The 15,483-nt window shown below is 45.0% G+C and overlaps 1 protein-coding gene across 8 annotated transcripts in view; it reads left to right on the top strand.

The window, feature by feature from the left end:
* The window catches only part of LOC100119562 (zinc finger protein 160), a 153,044-nt gene that overhangs the window by 104,833 nt on the left and 32,728 nt on the right, over positions 1-15,483 (top strand). For all 8 annotated transcript variants that reach the window (XM_031932612.1, XM_032601363.1, XM_031932590.2 and 5 more), the window contains one exon: positions 2,122-2,364. In XM_031932612.1, the coding sequence (XP_031788472.1) occupies positions 2,122-2,364 (243 nt within the window). The remainder of the gene's footprint in view (positions 1-2,121; positions 2,365-15,483) is intronic.

The following is a 15,483-nucleotide window of genomic DNA, read 5'->3' as shown; positions in this document are numbered from 1 at the left end:
CATACTATACGGAAGCTGAAAAAAAAAATATATAAATAGAAATAGTTTATTGTTTGCTACGTTAACAGCTGAAATTTATTTGAATTTAAACCGCAAGTGTAAGGGACTGGACGTATTGCCAGCCCCTTAACTCGTGCACAAAAAGATGCTCTGACAGAATTATACTTAGAGAAGGAGTCATATTGCTCCGTTTCGTTTGAGCTTGGTTAAGCGAATGAGGAGAGTCGTGCGAGACGCCTTTTATCTTGCGAAGTGCTACTTCGCCGAGCCACTGCTGCGCTTTCCCCTCCAGTCTGCCGGCGCTGCTACTGCTGCCGGTTCCCCTTTCAGTGTGCCGCTACTGCTGCTCGCTAATTGGTTCGGCGCTGATCTCCTTTTTGATGTACTCCCTTTTCGTGATATTTTGTGTGCGCGTCTTTTTCTTAGGTCTAGTCTTTTTCTGACGTTCACAATTCACGCAAGTCAGGGCCGTTACAAGCTAAAGAAGCTTGCTTGCTAGCTAAAATCTATTTTGCAAAGCATAGTAATACATTTTAAAGAGCAAATAATTATCTTTGAAGACAATAATGGTTGCATAGCTATTGCAAATAATTCAATAGATCATAAACGATCCAAGTATATAAATGTAAAATATCGTTTTTACAAGAAAAAGTAAAGCAAAAATTAATAATGCTAATATATTTCTACAGAAAAAGGTTTGTTTGGCGCCTTTTGGCAAAACCAGACGTGTTTGAGTGAGATGCGATTTTTAGCATACGGTTTATCTGGCAATAAGAGTAGGGGAGTGAAAAGGAGAGTAGCTGGAAAGATAGGAAAAAGAGGAGACAAAACGAGGCAAAAAATTTGAACTGGAGCATTGAACCGAAGAGGAATAAAAAAGAGGGAAGTAAAAGAGAAGTGGTAGAAAGAGGTCAGGACGATGTAGAGAAGGACAAAGATGGATGCAAGGCATGAAATATAGCCTCGATCAGATAAGCGAGGTGATAATAGGGAAACAGAAAAACGACAGTAACGGAGAGGAACAGGAATACGGAACTCCGCGGGGATTTGAATTGACACAGAAAGGAGGAGTGACAGGGAACAGGTTAGACAGAACGTCAACAGGAAGAGGAGTAAGAAGAGGGGAGGACAAGGGGGAGGGGGCGGAAGCAGCTGAGCCTCACTGAAAGCTTCACAAGGGAAAGCAAAGAAGAAGGAAAAAGAAAAGAGCCCAGCGGAGGAGAAAACGAAGAAAAGAGAAAAGGTAGAAGAAGGAAAAAAAGCTCATTTGAAAAGAGTACCTTAACGGCTAGGACACCACCGAAAAAAGAAGAAAGTAAAAAAGAATTAGAAGCAGGAGGGATGGAAAAGGTGCAATGAAAGAAAAAAAGAAGGAGGGAAAGAAAATGATGGAGGAGTGGGAAAAGAAGTCGAAAGAGAATAAGGGGAAGTTAAAAGAAGCATTAGAAGATTTCAAGGCGAAACTGGAGAAAGAAAAAAAAGAAAGAATAGAGATTGAGAAGAGGTCTAGAAGGGCAGCAGAGGAGGAGGGACTGAAAAATTAACAACTAAAAGAGGAATTGGAAGAAAAAGTAAAGGAATTAGAGTTCAAGATGGGAGCAGGGAAGATGAGGGAGAAGAACAAGGTGCAAACGAAGATGGGAGAAGAAAAAAGCAGCTGGAATGCTTGAAATAGAGAATAGAGGAAAAGAAAGAGAAATAACGTGGTTATAACAGAGATAAAAGGAGAAGGATGGGGCAGGACTAAGCTGAAGAAATGGGTAGAGGAGAAGCTGGTAATCGAGGTAGAATTTAAATCAGAGGAAGGGCCTTCAACAAAGTAGGAGCGGAATGCAGAGACAGAGAGGAGAAAGTAAAATTGATGGAGGCTAAGAGCAGGCTGAAAGGGACGGAAGTGTTCATTGAGAGAGAGAGAGAGAGAGAGAGAGAGAGAGAGAGAGAGAGAATTTAAAGGTCTTTGTGGCTTTTCGGTTAATCATGTCAGACTTTCTATTATCCTCCCTCTGCGTTGATTTCTCTTGCATAAAGCCACCTTAAATTCGCGAATAAACGAATAGTTTCTAAAACGAATCAATTCTGTCTTGTAATTCTCTTTTAATATTAATCTATATTTTGTTTTAGTTTTATGTATACTGGACAGTTGGAGTATTGGACATCAGAACAAAATGCTTTGTACTACACAGCCCAAAAAATGAAAATGTCAGTTCTTACAAAATTATTGGATGCTCAATCAGATATCAATATTTCTAAACAAAAAGCTGATGACTTAACTTTGGAACAAGCTATTTATGTTACATCTAAAGAGCAAACATATATTAATAATGAATTGCCATTACGAAATACACCGAACATAGAAGAAAAAAAGTAAGTTTAAAAAAATATATATATATATATATATATATATATATATATATATATATATATATATATATGAACAAATATTATATTGACATATATCATCTGTAATGTCTTTTATATAATCTTTTTCGTCATTTATAATATCTTTGTTCCTAGTTCGTGGTCGAAGCTAGTATATCAATCTCATAAAACATGTCTGTCATTTATCTCATTTCGCAGCAATGATATTATTAAGCTTTTACCACTATTTTTATAACTTCCAGTGATAGTATTATGTGATATTCCAAAACTAGATAGTCTTTTTTTCATTGCTTGGCTAATCACAGGTCCCATTGACTCATAAGTTATCATGATATTCTTAATCTATTCTTGATTATCCATTTCATTTGAAATCTCTTGTATTGACTTTTTATTTTCAATAATACTGTTAATGCTTATATAAGTTACAGTAAGTGTTTCTAATAATTCTACGGCAAACCTTGCATCATGAGCACTTTCACATGAAAGTGACAAGAGCTCCGATGCTAGAGTTGTCAGTTTATAGCCAGATTTTCTTTTTGGTAACACGGTTGTGAATAACTGAAGCGTATCAGAGAATCCTTCAAACACTGTTTCAAACTCGCTGACTAGAGATAAATTCTTAAGGCTAAGAATCAATCCTGTGGAGTCAAAACTACAATTGTGTGCAACTAGAATGCACTTTTTAGCAAAACTTTGCAAAAACTCTAAAAGTTTTTGAAAGGCAACTCTGCGTAGAAGACTTTTCACTTCATGTCCATTCTTGAATAATTTTTTGTGGATAGAACTCAAACCATTTACTTTGGTAGTAGCTGGTTGAATTGCACAAGTGGAAGTTATAAAAGTTTCAAATATATATTTTCCACATTTCATAGATATTTGTAAGATTTCATGTTTGTAACTCAAACCTGCAGTTTCTAAATCAAAAAATACTATGTAAAAGTTCTCACTTTCATAATTAGTTGATAAGTCTTCGTGTATCTCAATGCAGCTTCTTGAATTTACTCCTTCACTATTACGCAATCCCATATTACTCTCATACATAGTTCCTTCGGATATTTCATTCTGATTTCTTTACTGTGTTCTTTTTGCTTTTAAATCTAATCTTTTTCTCTTCGTTTCAGGTTCATTAGCTTTCTCTTTGCTTCTAAGTTTTTTAGAATCAGTCTTTATAATAAAATGTTCCCAACTTTTCAGAACTATTCACATTTAATAAATCTAATGAACGTTTCAGGTACTCGGTTCCAAGATTTTTTCTGCAATCGTACAAGCAAATCTGAAATCAGCAGATTCAGATGTGCTGTACGATATTTTTTTAGGTGCACGACTATCCATTGAATTATTCAAGCTCTTGTTAGCTTGGCTACTAGCAGCAGCAGCAGCATATTGCGTTGCATTTTCAGAAAATTCCAAAAACTCTTGCTTCAAAATTTTAAATAAAACTTAATTAATACTATCTACATTTTCTTGGTCAATGACACCTTTACACCATTTACCTCATTTGGTATGATCAACAAATAAATGGTACGGTATGTTGAGCAATGCTTCTCTAACATTAGGTATGTCACCCTTGTTTTGATGAATGGCATATGTGAAACAACGTTGAATATGTTTTATTGTTTCATGCGACAATTCTCCATCTGGAACTTTGCTCTTATCTTTACGGATTTCATGTAAAATATTGCCAAAACCTTTTGTTGAGTGGTTCATGTCAGACTGCTTCATAATTTTATGCTGAGACACTTTTAATATAGAAGATATGGAGCAGCTGTCACTATCACCGATAAAGGCACCAACATTAGCGTCTTTTAATATATTGCTCTTCGTCACCAACTGTACAGCACCATCAGCCTCCACGGCTTTTGCACTACCATAAAAGTTCAATCTGCAGTCATATGGGACAGATTTTTCAGTCTTCTTCGCACTATCAGATGCTCTACACTTTCTCTTGCGATTACAGAAATCCAAGACTTTTCCTGTCTTTAAGCCTATTATGGCACAATAGCCGTCCAAGCTGCCATAAACATAACCATTTCCTCGTTGACTCCATCCCATGTCGTAGGAAACAAATATCCTAACTGTAGGCCTAGTGTCAGTTGGTGAATCAACGTTGACAAATAAAAATCCATCCTGCAAGTGCTGCGGTCTGTAATTAATTCAAAAGGATAGAAATAAAAAGTGCAATAAATACAAAAAGATCTGGATTTAATATTTCAAATGGCTACAAAATATGGTAAAATTATTTTGAAAATTAATTATATGCCGTATACAAATTGATTTTCACTTATTTACAATAATTTATTATAAAAGTCACAATTAATAATAATTTGATAGTTTTTTAATAATCACTACCAGTAACTTTGTCGAAGTTTGTTTGTTAAAAATAATGAAGCACTTTTTAAACGTATTCTAAGTATGTACACACACTCGCGACAACTTTTTTAATTCTTCTACATTTTCTTCAGTTAGGACTCCTTCCATTGCTACAGCTTCTTAGCAACTTTCTTTTGCGATTGCTTCATCAACAGGACCAATAATCCTTTCATGGTTGTTGTACAGCTTTGAGTCGAAATCGGGCAGATCCATAGTGCGAAAGAGCTTATTAATGTTTGTTTGATCTATCCCTCCGTGTCATGATCCTGCAATACATAATCAGAAATGAATAAATTGAATAGTTTCTATCACACGTATGTACATAATTTAATTCTATTTATATTTACCAAAAGTAGCTTTTGTATTTATTTCAAAAACTTTTCTACCAGTTGTTGGATTCACATACTCCTTGCTGCTTTTTACTGGATTCAGCAACAAACACTCTTAGCATCTAACATAAAAAATAGATCCAAGGCCTCTTTGGGTCTCACTGTTCTCAATAAACAATTTATGGTTACAACTTTTGCACTATAATTGTTGAGCCATAAAACCAAGTTCACAACTCTAAATCCTTTCGATATTTCATTGTCAGAATCAGGCTCTTTTCTTCTTCCTGCACAACTCGTCTACCCTTGTTATTTTGTCCTGTTATCGTGCGTTTCACAAGAGCATCGTACACTTTTTTTCACAATTCTTCCTTTCCATCTATGCATTTTTTCCTCATTGGAGATTATTTCAAAATTTGTTGACAAGTATTGTTGCACGTTGAGGTTATGAACGAGATGCTTGTTGACACTTTCTTGTCTGCACAAGTGTAAAAACTGTATTAAAACGACTGAACCTCCTTAAATCAATACTTTTCGAACCGCAGAAGAAAATGTGAAAAAAAGTGCCGAAATCAAACTTTAATTGTTTATAAAAATCGCTGCCAATTCTTTGGCACGTAGCTTCCTTCAACATTATGTATCGCTTTAATATCTGAATTGCTTTGACTTCATATATAATTCTATAAAGTTTTTGTACTTTTTCGTTTGATAGATAAAATTATTTCAAATCAATTATAATTCTCTCTCTCTCTTTCTCCCATAGCTATAATTGTTTATATTATATTATTATGTATAGTTGATGGCACGTCATCGGCATGAAAAGAAAATTTGTAAACTTGTTATTTATTATTAAATTTCTTATTCATTTATTGTATTTATTTAGCTTCAAGTATTTTTCTTCTGTGCAATCACACTATTATAAATAGGCTTACATACTACCATCTGACGGGAGGTATACGTGGGTGCCTTACTCGAGAATTGACATTCGTCACGATAATGTGTGCCGACTGCCAAAGAGAAATAAACAGAAAAAGAAACTCTGCACGTTAGAATTAAAATTCCTCCTTCTCGTTTTTCTCCGGATATGCTCCATGAAATAACTTAAAATTAAAGTAGTCTATAGTTATAATAACATTCGATAATCATGATGTTTTAAAGAAAAGTTCCACATTTAGTTTCGGAGTTATAATGGTAAGGATAGTTCGCGGAACGCATCTAAAATCACTAGTGATCGAAAAATCGCCATGAAAAAACACACATGCGTAACTGAAAATCTTGTTGTTAACGAATTGGTAAAACAAAAACAGAAAAAAACAAGCCTAGGTATAGATTAAAATCAATTAAATTGAAGCTGAGATCCAAGCGATGCAGTTTTCAGTTATGTAGAGTATAAAGGGTAAGAAAACAAAATTTTGAAGCTTAATATTTTTGAAACTATTTGGTTTCATAAACAGCCCAAAGAAGGGAATCAAGGTGCTATATAATGCTAACTAAATCCAAAATTTTAAATTGATTATTGCCTTTTTACTCCAGTTATCGTGTCACGTAAAATAACGACTTTCTTCAGTTTTTGATTTTTTTCTCAGGATCTGTCCTATGAAATAACTTAAAATTTAAGTGGAATATAGTCGTAATAACTTTCAAGAATTATTTTTCTTTTTTTTTAAAGATTCAACATTTAGTTTTCAAGTTAAAACAATTTTAAAAAATTACGCTTTATGGTGTATAATAAAAGAAAGACGAACAATAATATAAATTTTCCGCGGTAAAAAGATAGGTCATTTTATTCTCTTTCAAGTACATATTGAGCAATTTACTTTTATTAACTTTTCCAATAACTTTATTAGAAAAAACTAAAATATCAAAACTAAAAAATCACCATTAAAAAAAAACAACACAAAATGTAAAAACGGACTTCTTTTCCATAATGTTCTAGTAAAAACAAAGAAAATGAGACTTGGTGGGTTAAAATCCACTAAGTAGAAGCTGAGATACAGGCGTCTACGCATGCACATACACACATACATCCGTACGGACTGCGACGTTGCAAACGTCGCAGCCGCGTCGATACGAGGAATCTCGTTCGATGCGGCCAAGCTCTGAGTGCGCGGAAGAAACAAGCGAGTTGGATTGTTGTTGTCGGTGCCAGCCTGACCTAGAGTTCGAGGAACGGGCCGGCTAACCGTCCACGTTAGCGCGAGAGTGAGCATCGTTGGCGCGAGAGTGAGCCTCGACGGCGCGCGCGCTGATTGGTCCTCCGCATGTCGCGAGCCAATCAGCGGGCGCCGATGTGCGACTCGCTATCCGCGCGGACTGCCAGCCAATCAGGCGCGAGGAAGATGCGCGGGCCCGACGAGCGCGAGTGGAGAGTGAGCGCGAGAACGAGCGGGAAATCGAGGAGTTCTCTCACGACTGTCGACGGAGTACGACGACGTGCGAGAGAGATATGTGGCCTCCTCTGTTACGAGGAGAATTGGGAGAGTCTCCCGAGGTTGTGCGAGAGTGTGAGAGAGTCATAGGTGCAGCGCGTTGGCACGAGCAAGTGCCGACGCCCGGACGAGCCAGCAACCATCCGCACGAGAGGAAGGAAGCTAGCCAGTCCGCCATCATCGTCCGGAGGACCAGAGCAACCAGCAGCCTTGGCGTGGGAGAGCCGAGAAAGCTAGCCAGTCCGCCATCATCGTCCGGAGGACCAGAGCAACCAGCAGCCTTGGCGTGGGAGAGCCGAGGAAGCTAGCCAGTCCGCCATCATCGTCCGAAGGACCAGAGCAACCAGCAGCCTTGGCGTGGGAGAGCCGAGGAAGCTAGCCGTCACCAGGTCCACGAGAGTCAGGGAGGCGCCGGCGGGAGCACCGACGGACGTCCACCAGGGAGAGAGCGAGTAAGAAAGTATTAGAGATAGAGAGAGAGAGAGAGAGAGAGAGAGAGAGAGATCCGAGAGTGAGGCGAGTGTCGTGCGGGCACACTAGAGAGAGAGAACTCGAGAGACCAGGGTGTTGGTGTACAGTACGGGCGCACACCAAGACGTCTTCTGCGCGAGGCGTCTGGCCAGCGCACGCGAGAGAGAGAGAGAGAGAGAGAGAGAACAGTGCGAGGAGACGCGGGTGCGTGAGATAGAGACAGCGCAAGAGAAAACCCTATAGCTGCGCGGCTGCAGCAGGTCGGGCTTGCCACAAGCGGGAGGCATAGCCCGCGCGCGCGCGCGCGCGCGAGAGAGAGAGAGAGAGAGAGAGAGAGTCAGCCGTCAGCGGACTGGACCTGGGTCTGTGGCCAGCTGTCTGCTGCACGAGCGTGGCTCGTGTTTGAGCATCCCAGCGGTTGCCTAGCAAGATGGGCAATTGAGTTGCAACAGTGGCAATTTGACGTGATTTATCGAAAAGGTGAACTAAATCATTTTCCGGATGCGTTATCCCGAAGCGACGACAATGGCGAGGACGCTGTTGCCGCCTTTGAGGAGGTACAAGATCCGGAATATTTAAAATTGCGAGAACAAGTTGAAAAATTCCCGGAGAAGTACCTAGGATGGCGTATCGAAAATGGAGTGCTTTATCGTTGGCACAAGGATGCTTTGCTGGACCCGATAACACACCGCGAGGAAGCGTGGAGATTGGTAGTGCCGGAGGAACAGAAGGAGAGAGTAATAAGAGATGCACACTGTCCGCCTTCCTCGGGTCACTTGGGAATAGAGAAGACATATGACCGAGTGGCTCGAGAGTACTATTGGCGAGGAGCCTATCACGACGTGTACAAGTTCGTACAGTTGTGCGAGGAGTGCCAAAAATATAAAACGGCGCAAAGCGGAGCGAAAGGGCTCATGGGACGGCGAGTCGTCGAGCGGCCTTGGGCCATCGTCGCAGCTGATCTCATGGAGTTTCCTCCGAGCAAAAATCGATTCAAATATCTAGTCGTGTTCCAAGATTTGTTTACACGCTGGATCGTATTGAAGCCGTTGAGGAAGGCGGATGCGAAGTCAGTAGCTAGAGCGTTTGAGGAGTTGATTTTATTCAGGTGGGAAACCCCTGAATATTTTTTAACCGATAACGGAAAGGAGTTCGACAACCAACACTTGAAGAAGGTGTTGGAAGTCTACGGTGTGAAACATATCACCACTCCGCCTTATCATCCTCAGGCAAATCCCGTCGAGCGTACGAATCTCACGCTTAAAACGATGATCGCGATGTATGTAAAAAACGATCATCGCGACTGGGATTTGCATCTCCATGAGTTTCGTCATGCCATTAACACGGCGACGCAAGCTTCTACTCGAGTCTCTCCTGCGTTTCTCAACTACGGGCGACATCCTCGTCTGGTGTTGAGTTTGCGACGGGAGATCGAGGGAGGAAAACCCATGGAAAGAAGGGAGCCAGATGAGTGTGTGGACAGGATGAAGAGATTAGATATGCTGCGAGATTTGGTGGGGAAATACACGAGCGCTGCAACCGAAAAACAAGAACGCGTTTATAACAAGGGGCGGAAAAACGCGCAATTTCAAGTAGGAGATGAGGTCATGCGAAAGACCCATGTCCTATCCGACGCAGCCAAGAGTGTTTCTAAAAAACTAGCTCCGCACTGGGAAGGCCCGTATGAGATTGTCGAGGTTAAATCCCCGATAGTCTATATACTAGGCTACAGTGACGGAAAATCGCGACGGTTGACAAAGGCTTACGTGGATGAACTTAAGCGCTGGGTCCCGCCGCGAAAGGCTAAGCAAAAATACTAATTCATTTGTGTTTTTAGGATGAAGCGAGCAGAGGACGAGAGAGAGAGACGGTGCCGACAGGCCCGCCACCGACCAACATTGCACCGCCACGAGCGACGTTCGCCCAGGTAGCAAGATCACCAGCTAGAATGCCAACGCCAGCAACGTCGTCGACGCCTCTGCAGGTTTCAGGGGCGGGGATAACCAGCCTGAGGATCGGCGCGACCACACCAAGGCTGCGCCTGCGCCAATCCACAGCTGGTCTGATGACGAGGCCAGAGAGCAGCCAGCAGCGAGATGGGCGCAACGAGGAGAGGCCAAGGACAGAGACGATCACAAGATTAAGCCAGGCGATCTCGACAGGGGCAATCCCCCGGCGTTTGGGCTTAATCAGAGAGGAGGTTGGGAGAGAGGAGGAGAGTAGGATTCGGATGGAGAGGCAGAAGCCATCCGCCGAATCACGAGGGAAAGAGAGCTCGGAGGCAGAGGAAAGCAGACGGGCGCAGAGGGAGTTGGAGTTATACGTCGCAAAATCTCCTGTTGTTCCCGCTGCCGCCCCTACTCCGAGGGGCCAGACTAGAGTAAACTCGGGAGGGGGTCCACCGACGAAGAAGAGCAGGAAGAACAAGAAGAAGAAGAGCAAAAATCCTCCTCAGCTCACAAAAGAAGATTATGTCTCGGCATATCTGTCCAGCTCGGACGACGATGAGCCGGGTTCGCCGATCAGAGGATTCTTCGGCGGTGTCTATTCTGGAACGGCCGAGATAGACTGGGATAACTGGTCCCCGATCCGTCATCAAGAGGAAGTAAACCAGACACCGGGAAACAACGAAGACGAGAGGAGGAGAGGAGAGGAGCAACAAAAAGAGGAAGAGAGAAGACGGCGAGAAGAAATGGAGCAGAGGGGAAAAGAGGCCAGAGAACGAGAAGAAGAGCGGCGAGCCCGAGAGGAGGAACAACGACTACGCGAGGCCCACGACGATGAAAAGCGGCTCAGAGCTGAGCGAGCCGCTGCCGCAGCAGAGGAGAGAAAGAGAAAGAGCGAGAAGGAGAAGAAGGTGAGAGAGGAAGCTGAGCGTTGTCATCAAGAGGAGCAGCGGACACGAGACGAAGCTGCCTCCACGCTCGTCGACCAGGAGCAGATGAAAGCAGATCCACCTGCATCTGCTGCAACCCCGGAGAACGACATGAGCCGGGAGGAGGCTGTAGCAGCAAGGAACGCACGACGCAACGCAGCCAGAGCCGCCCGGAGAAGAGAAGCGAGGCGTATCCAGAGAGAGACAAGAGAGGAGACTGAGGCCTGCCTACCAGTCCGAGACCAACCAGTCCCAGTGGCGAGGACAGCGGCCAACGGCTCCGACGAGAGAGGTAGAGAGAGAGAGAGAAGAGACGCGAGGAACGTCATCGAAGATCGTTCGGCGGATCGAACAAGGAGCCGCTCCTCCAACCGCAGGACCCTGCCTGTAAAGGAAAGGGGAGCGTGGTTCGGAGGACTCCGACCGATTCCAACAAACCCGACGATCGACCCGGCCCCGTACAGTTGTTTTAACTGTTGGCAGCCGGGCCATGGTGTTACCACATGTACCAAAGGGATCACCCGTGACTTCTGCGGCAACTGCGGGAGACGTGGAGTCCAGGTGACCAGCTGCCCGCGGTGCGCCGAGGCCTTTCGGAGCCGCCAACAGCGAGGTGGAGGTTACGTTCCTATCGAAACGGCCAGTGGCGTCAACTTCGCCGAAGAGAACTGGGACGAACCCGATAGCTGTCAGCGAGAGGAACCGGAGAGACGGGACCATCGTCACCGAGAAGAACGAGAGGCTCGTCAGCGTCAAGAGAGAGAAGAGAGAGAGAGAGGAACGAGAAGCGAACGATCGCCGCATACGAGAGGAAAGGCAGCAGCAGGAAGCGACGTATCGGAACGAAGTCGAAGGGCTGGTGACACGAGAGCTGTATCAACAGCTATACCAACAGCAGGAGAGGGAGCGTCTCCGCTGTCTCCGCCCAGAAGTGGATACCCCGAATCGCTCGATCCACGTCGTCAGGGAGGTCCCTAACTATAGCCAGCAAGAGGAGAGGAACATCCTCCTTCAAATCTTGCGAGGCTTAGAAGGAGTATCACCTGAGACGAGAGAACTCGTCCTTCGGCGCATTTACGGAGGACGGTGTGACGATCGAGCAGAATAGAGAGAGAGAGAGAGAGAGAGGAGAGCCACGAGAGAGACAAGAGGGAAGAGAAGTCGGGGTTGCGGTTGTGCTCCAAACGCAACCCCGGGGCGAGTGGGAGGATGTAGGGCGGCACCCCCGCCCAACTTAAAACCCACTCCAATGGGAATGAGTTGGACGGTCCTTTTCCTGGACCTGCGATGGGGTCCGTCTCTCCTGGGGATAGCAAAGTGAAGGGAGGGGGATTGCGACGTTGTACGTCGCAGCCGAGCAAATCGCGCGTTGTTGTTTGCGCGGCAACCTCACTCGATGCGAGGAAGAAAAGGCGATTGGTTCCAGCGAGGCCCGCGTTTTCTCGGACGCGAGCTACGTCCCGGGAATTCGTGGAATTCGCTGGCCGACGTACCCAAGGGGGGAGCTCGCCGGTTCGAGCTGGCGCGAAACGAGCAGCCAATTAGCACGTCTCGCGCCTCGCGCAGCCAATCGGGCTACGTTATCAGCCGGGCCCGACGGACGACGGCGAGACGCCGAGCGCGCGCGGCAGAGCGGCTCGGCAGTTCCTTTCCGAGCCTTGTCGATAACACTTCGACGTGACGAGAGCGCGCGAAAGGGAATCACGAAAAGAGTGAGAGTGAGAGAGAGAGAGAACAGCAGCGCCACGACCTGGACCATCGCCCTGAGGAAGAGATCCCTCCCCGGAGACGACCGTCCAGCCGTTCAGCCAGAGGAAGGAAGCCGGAACGGGAGCCAGGCCTTCATTTCACTGTCTGCAGAGAGAGAGAGAGAGAGAGAGAGAGAGAGAGAGAGAGAGAGAGAGAGAGAGAGAGACAGAGAGAGAGAGAGAGAGAGAGAGACAGACAGAGAGAGAGAGAGAGAGACAGAGAGAGAGAGAGAGAGAGAGAGAGAGAGAGAGAGAAAGCCGCGAGTGTGTACGAGAAAGAGTGAGCGAGACGAGAGAGCGGTGTACGGTGCGGGCGTACACCTCGACGTCATCTACGCGGGGCATGGGGCCAGCGTGCACGAGAGCGGGAAAAGGAGAGAACAGCGCAGCGTAGAAGGAACGCGGGAGAGTGTGTGAGTGCGAGAGCGAGACAGAGAAGCATCGGGGCGTCCGAGAAATCCTCGCTGCTCGGTAGCAGCAGGTCGGGCTTGCTGCCAACGCGAGGCAAAGTCGGTGCGCGCGAGCACCGAGAAGAGCGGGAGAGAGTAGAGAACGGAGGGGAAAGCATATAGCTACGCCGGCGTCGGTTCAGGCATCGCCAGGCCGGGACCGCTGGCGCGAGCTGTTAGTGAGCGTGCAGATACGTGTGTGCGCGCTCGAGAGTAGAGAGGGGGGACCGCGTTGGTTCGGCCGACAACGCTGCCGTGAGCGCGCGCTGTGCTCGCGAGTATACGTGCGGGAGAGAGAGAGCGCGCCGGCCGTATCGCTACTCGAGCCGGTCGCGCCGAGCCGAAATTCGGGTGTGTGAGAGAGAGAGAGAGCAGACGGGTCAGACTGCGCGACGTCAGAGGCGAGAGCTTCGAGGCGCGCGCGTGTATATGAGAGTAGAGGTGTGACGGCGAGCCCTGCGTGGCTATTGTGCTTGGGCGGCTACGGCCACCACGTTGTAAGGAAGGGCTGGGATAAATATACGTGCAATACAATTTAATAAATTGTGTGATTACTTCCTCCTTCTTTCCCCCACGTTCTCCCAAACGTCGGCGATTACGTTAAATCCCGAGATTAACGAAAAATCTTGGCGCGTACGAGGCGTCAAGTGTTGCGCACCTGTGTTGGGAGGCACAGCGTCGCAGGACATTCTTCAAAAACACCATTTTTCGACTAAAAATGCATCAAAAGACACTTCCCACATGTTTTTACACAAACTCCAAAAATTACTATTACAAGATTCTTTAGGAAGCAAGCAAAAGTCAGCGTACAAAATTGGTGGCTTTCTTCTCAATATTATTGTTCTACATACTGTTCCTGACCATTACCAACAATAAAATTACTATGAAGAATGTTTGCAGTGAAAAGACCTAATTTGACTGACCTACTACTGATTATAGGGTGCGACGCTAACTCACATCACTGAGTATGTGAAAGTACGGATACTAATGCTAAGGGTGTCAAACTGCTCGACTACCTCGTGCAGACAGACCTGGAGATAATGAACGTTAGTGACACGTCTACATTCAGGCATGCGATCAGGGAGGAGGTGATAGACTTAACTTTGTCGTCCACCAAGATAGCGCCTCTGATCAGCAAATGGCGAGTGAGCAACGAAGCATCGTTATCGAACCACTCTCTGATCACATATTTGGTCGATACCCCTGTCGAGAAACAACCCAAATGGGTAAGAAACCCCAGGGAGACGAACTAGAAAGGATACAAGAAGGACGTGGAGGAAGCCATGTGCGGAATACCCAATATGAAGCTCCCATCTCGTCGGGGCCGCAGACCGATGTACGCCGAGCTGAGCGAAAATCGACATCTCACGTCGTCCCGTTCGTCACCACAGTATTTGCACTTCGGTGTTGCGACTTTGTTCATCGCGAAAAGGAAGCTCCTAAAGTACCCGTGACTGGAGAGAAACTGTTAAAGGTAAAAGTTGACCTCCCCCCACTTCCTGTCGACCCACGGGCCTACATCTTTGATAAGGGTCCTAGTCCACCTAGCCTTTTGACATTTGGTCCACCTGGTCTCCCAATCACGTATTTTTATTTCTTTTTTCCTCGGCGTTCGAGGTGCTATTCGACTCTAAGCGAACCTCGTAGATCCGCTTGCGTTCAGTCGCAAGAAGATCCACAGGGATTACCCCCACGATTACTATCGAATCCTCGGCCGCGACTGTCCGGTAGGAGCGCGCTATTCTTAGGGCCCCCCTTCGCCGTAACGCCATTATCTTTTTCCGATACTTATTCATACTCATAACATCGGCCCACACCTCAGCCCCATATAACAGGATAGAGTTAGCGGTCGCCATAAGTAACCGCCTGACTGTTGGCCTAGGCCCGCGGACATTGGCTATGAGTCGGCTAAGATGCGCTATCCTAGTCGTGTCTTTCCTGCAGACGCGATCTTGGTGTTCCCCATAGTTCGGTTTCGTATCTAGAGTTAGTTATTTCAAATATATACCAACAGATTGTGCATACGCGCAATACTAATGGTTTTAATGCGGGTAGAATGAGGATAGAAAATCCAATTTCGAAGTATATCTAAAAAAAATTGACTTTTAAAAAAGTAAAAGGTAAGGCTAGTTTGATATTTTCTGCAAAAAATTACAGATAAAAAAAACTGAGATCAATCAAACAAAGTCAAGTTTATTATATTTAATCATAATAAAGCAAAAAAATTGTTTTGTTCAATCAAGGCCTTACTTAACTTAAAGTTAAGTTATATGATAATCCATTAGGAACAACTCTCAAGATACTTACTACGTAACTTGCTTTGCCCTTTTTATTGTACTTATAGTGTTTATATCACGTTGTAACACATAAAAAGAAAATTTTAGTTTACCAGAAAACAAAATGAAACGAGCATGGCAAGTTACGTAGTAAGTATCT

Source organism: Nasonia vitripennis (genome assembly GCF_009193385.2).
Source record: "Nasonia vitripennis strain AsymCx chromosome 1 unlocalized genomic scaffold, Nvit_psr_1.1 chr1_random0007, whole genome shotgun sequence".
In the NCBI taxonomy this organism is placed as follows: domain Eukaryota; kingdom Metazoa; phylum Arthropoda; class Insecta; order Hymenoptera; family Pteromalidae; genus Nasonia; species Nasonia vitripennis.
This window is presented reverse-complemented; position numbering and strand designations above follow the sequence as displayed.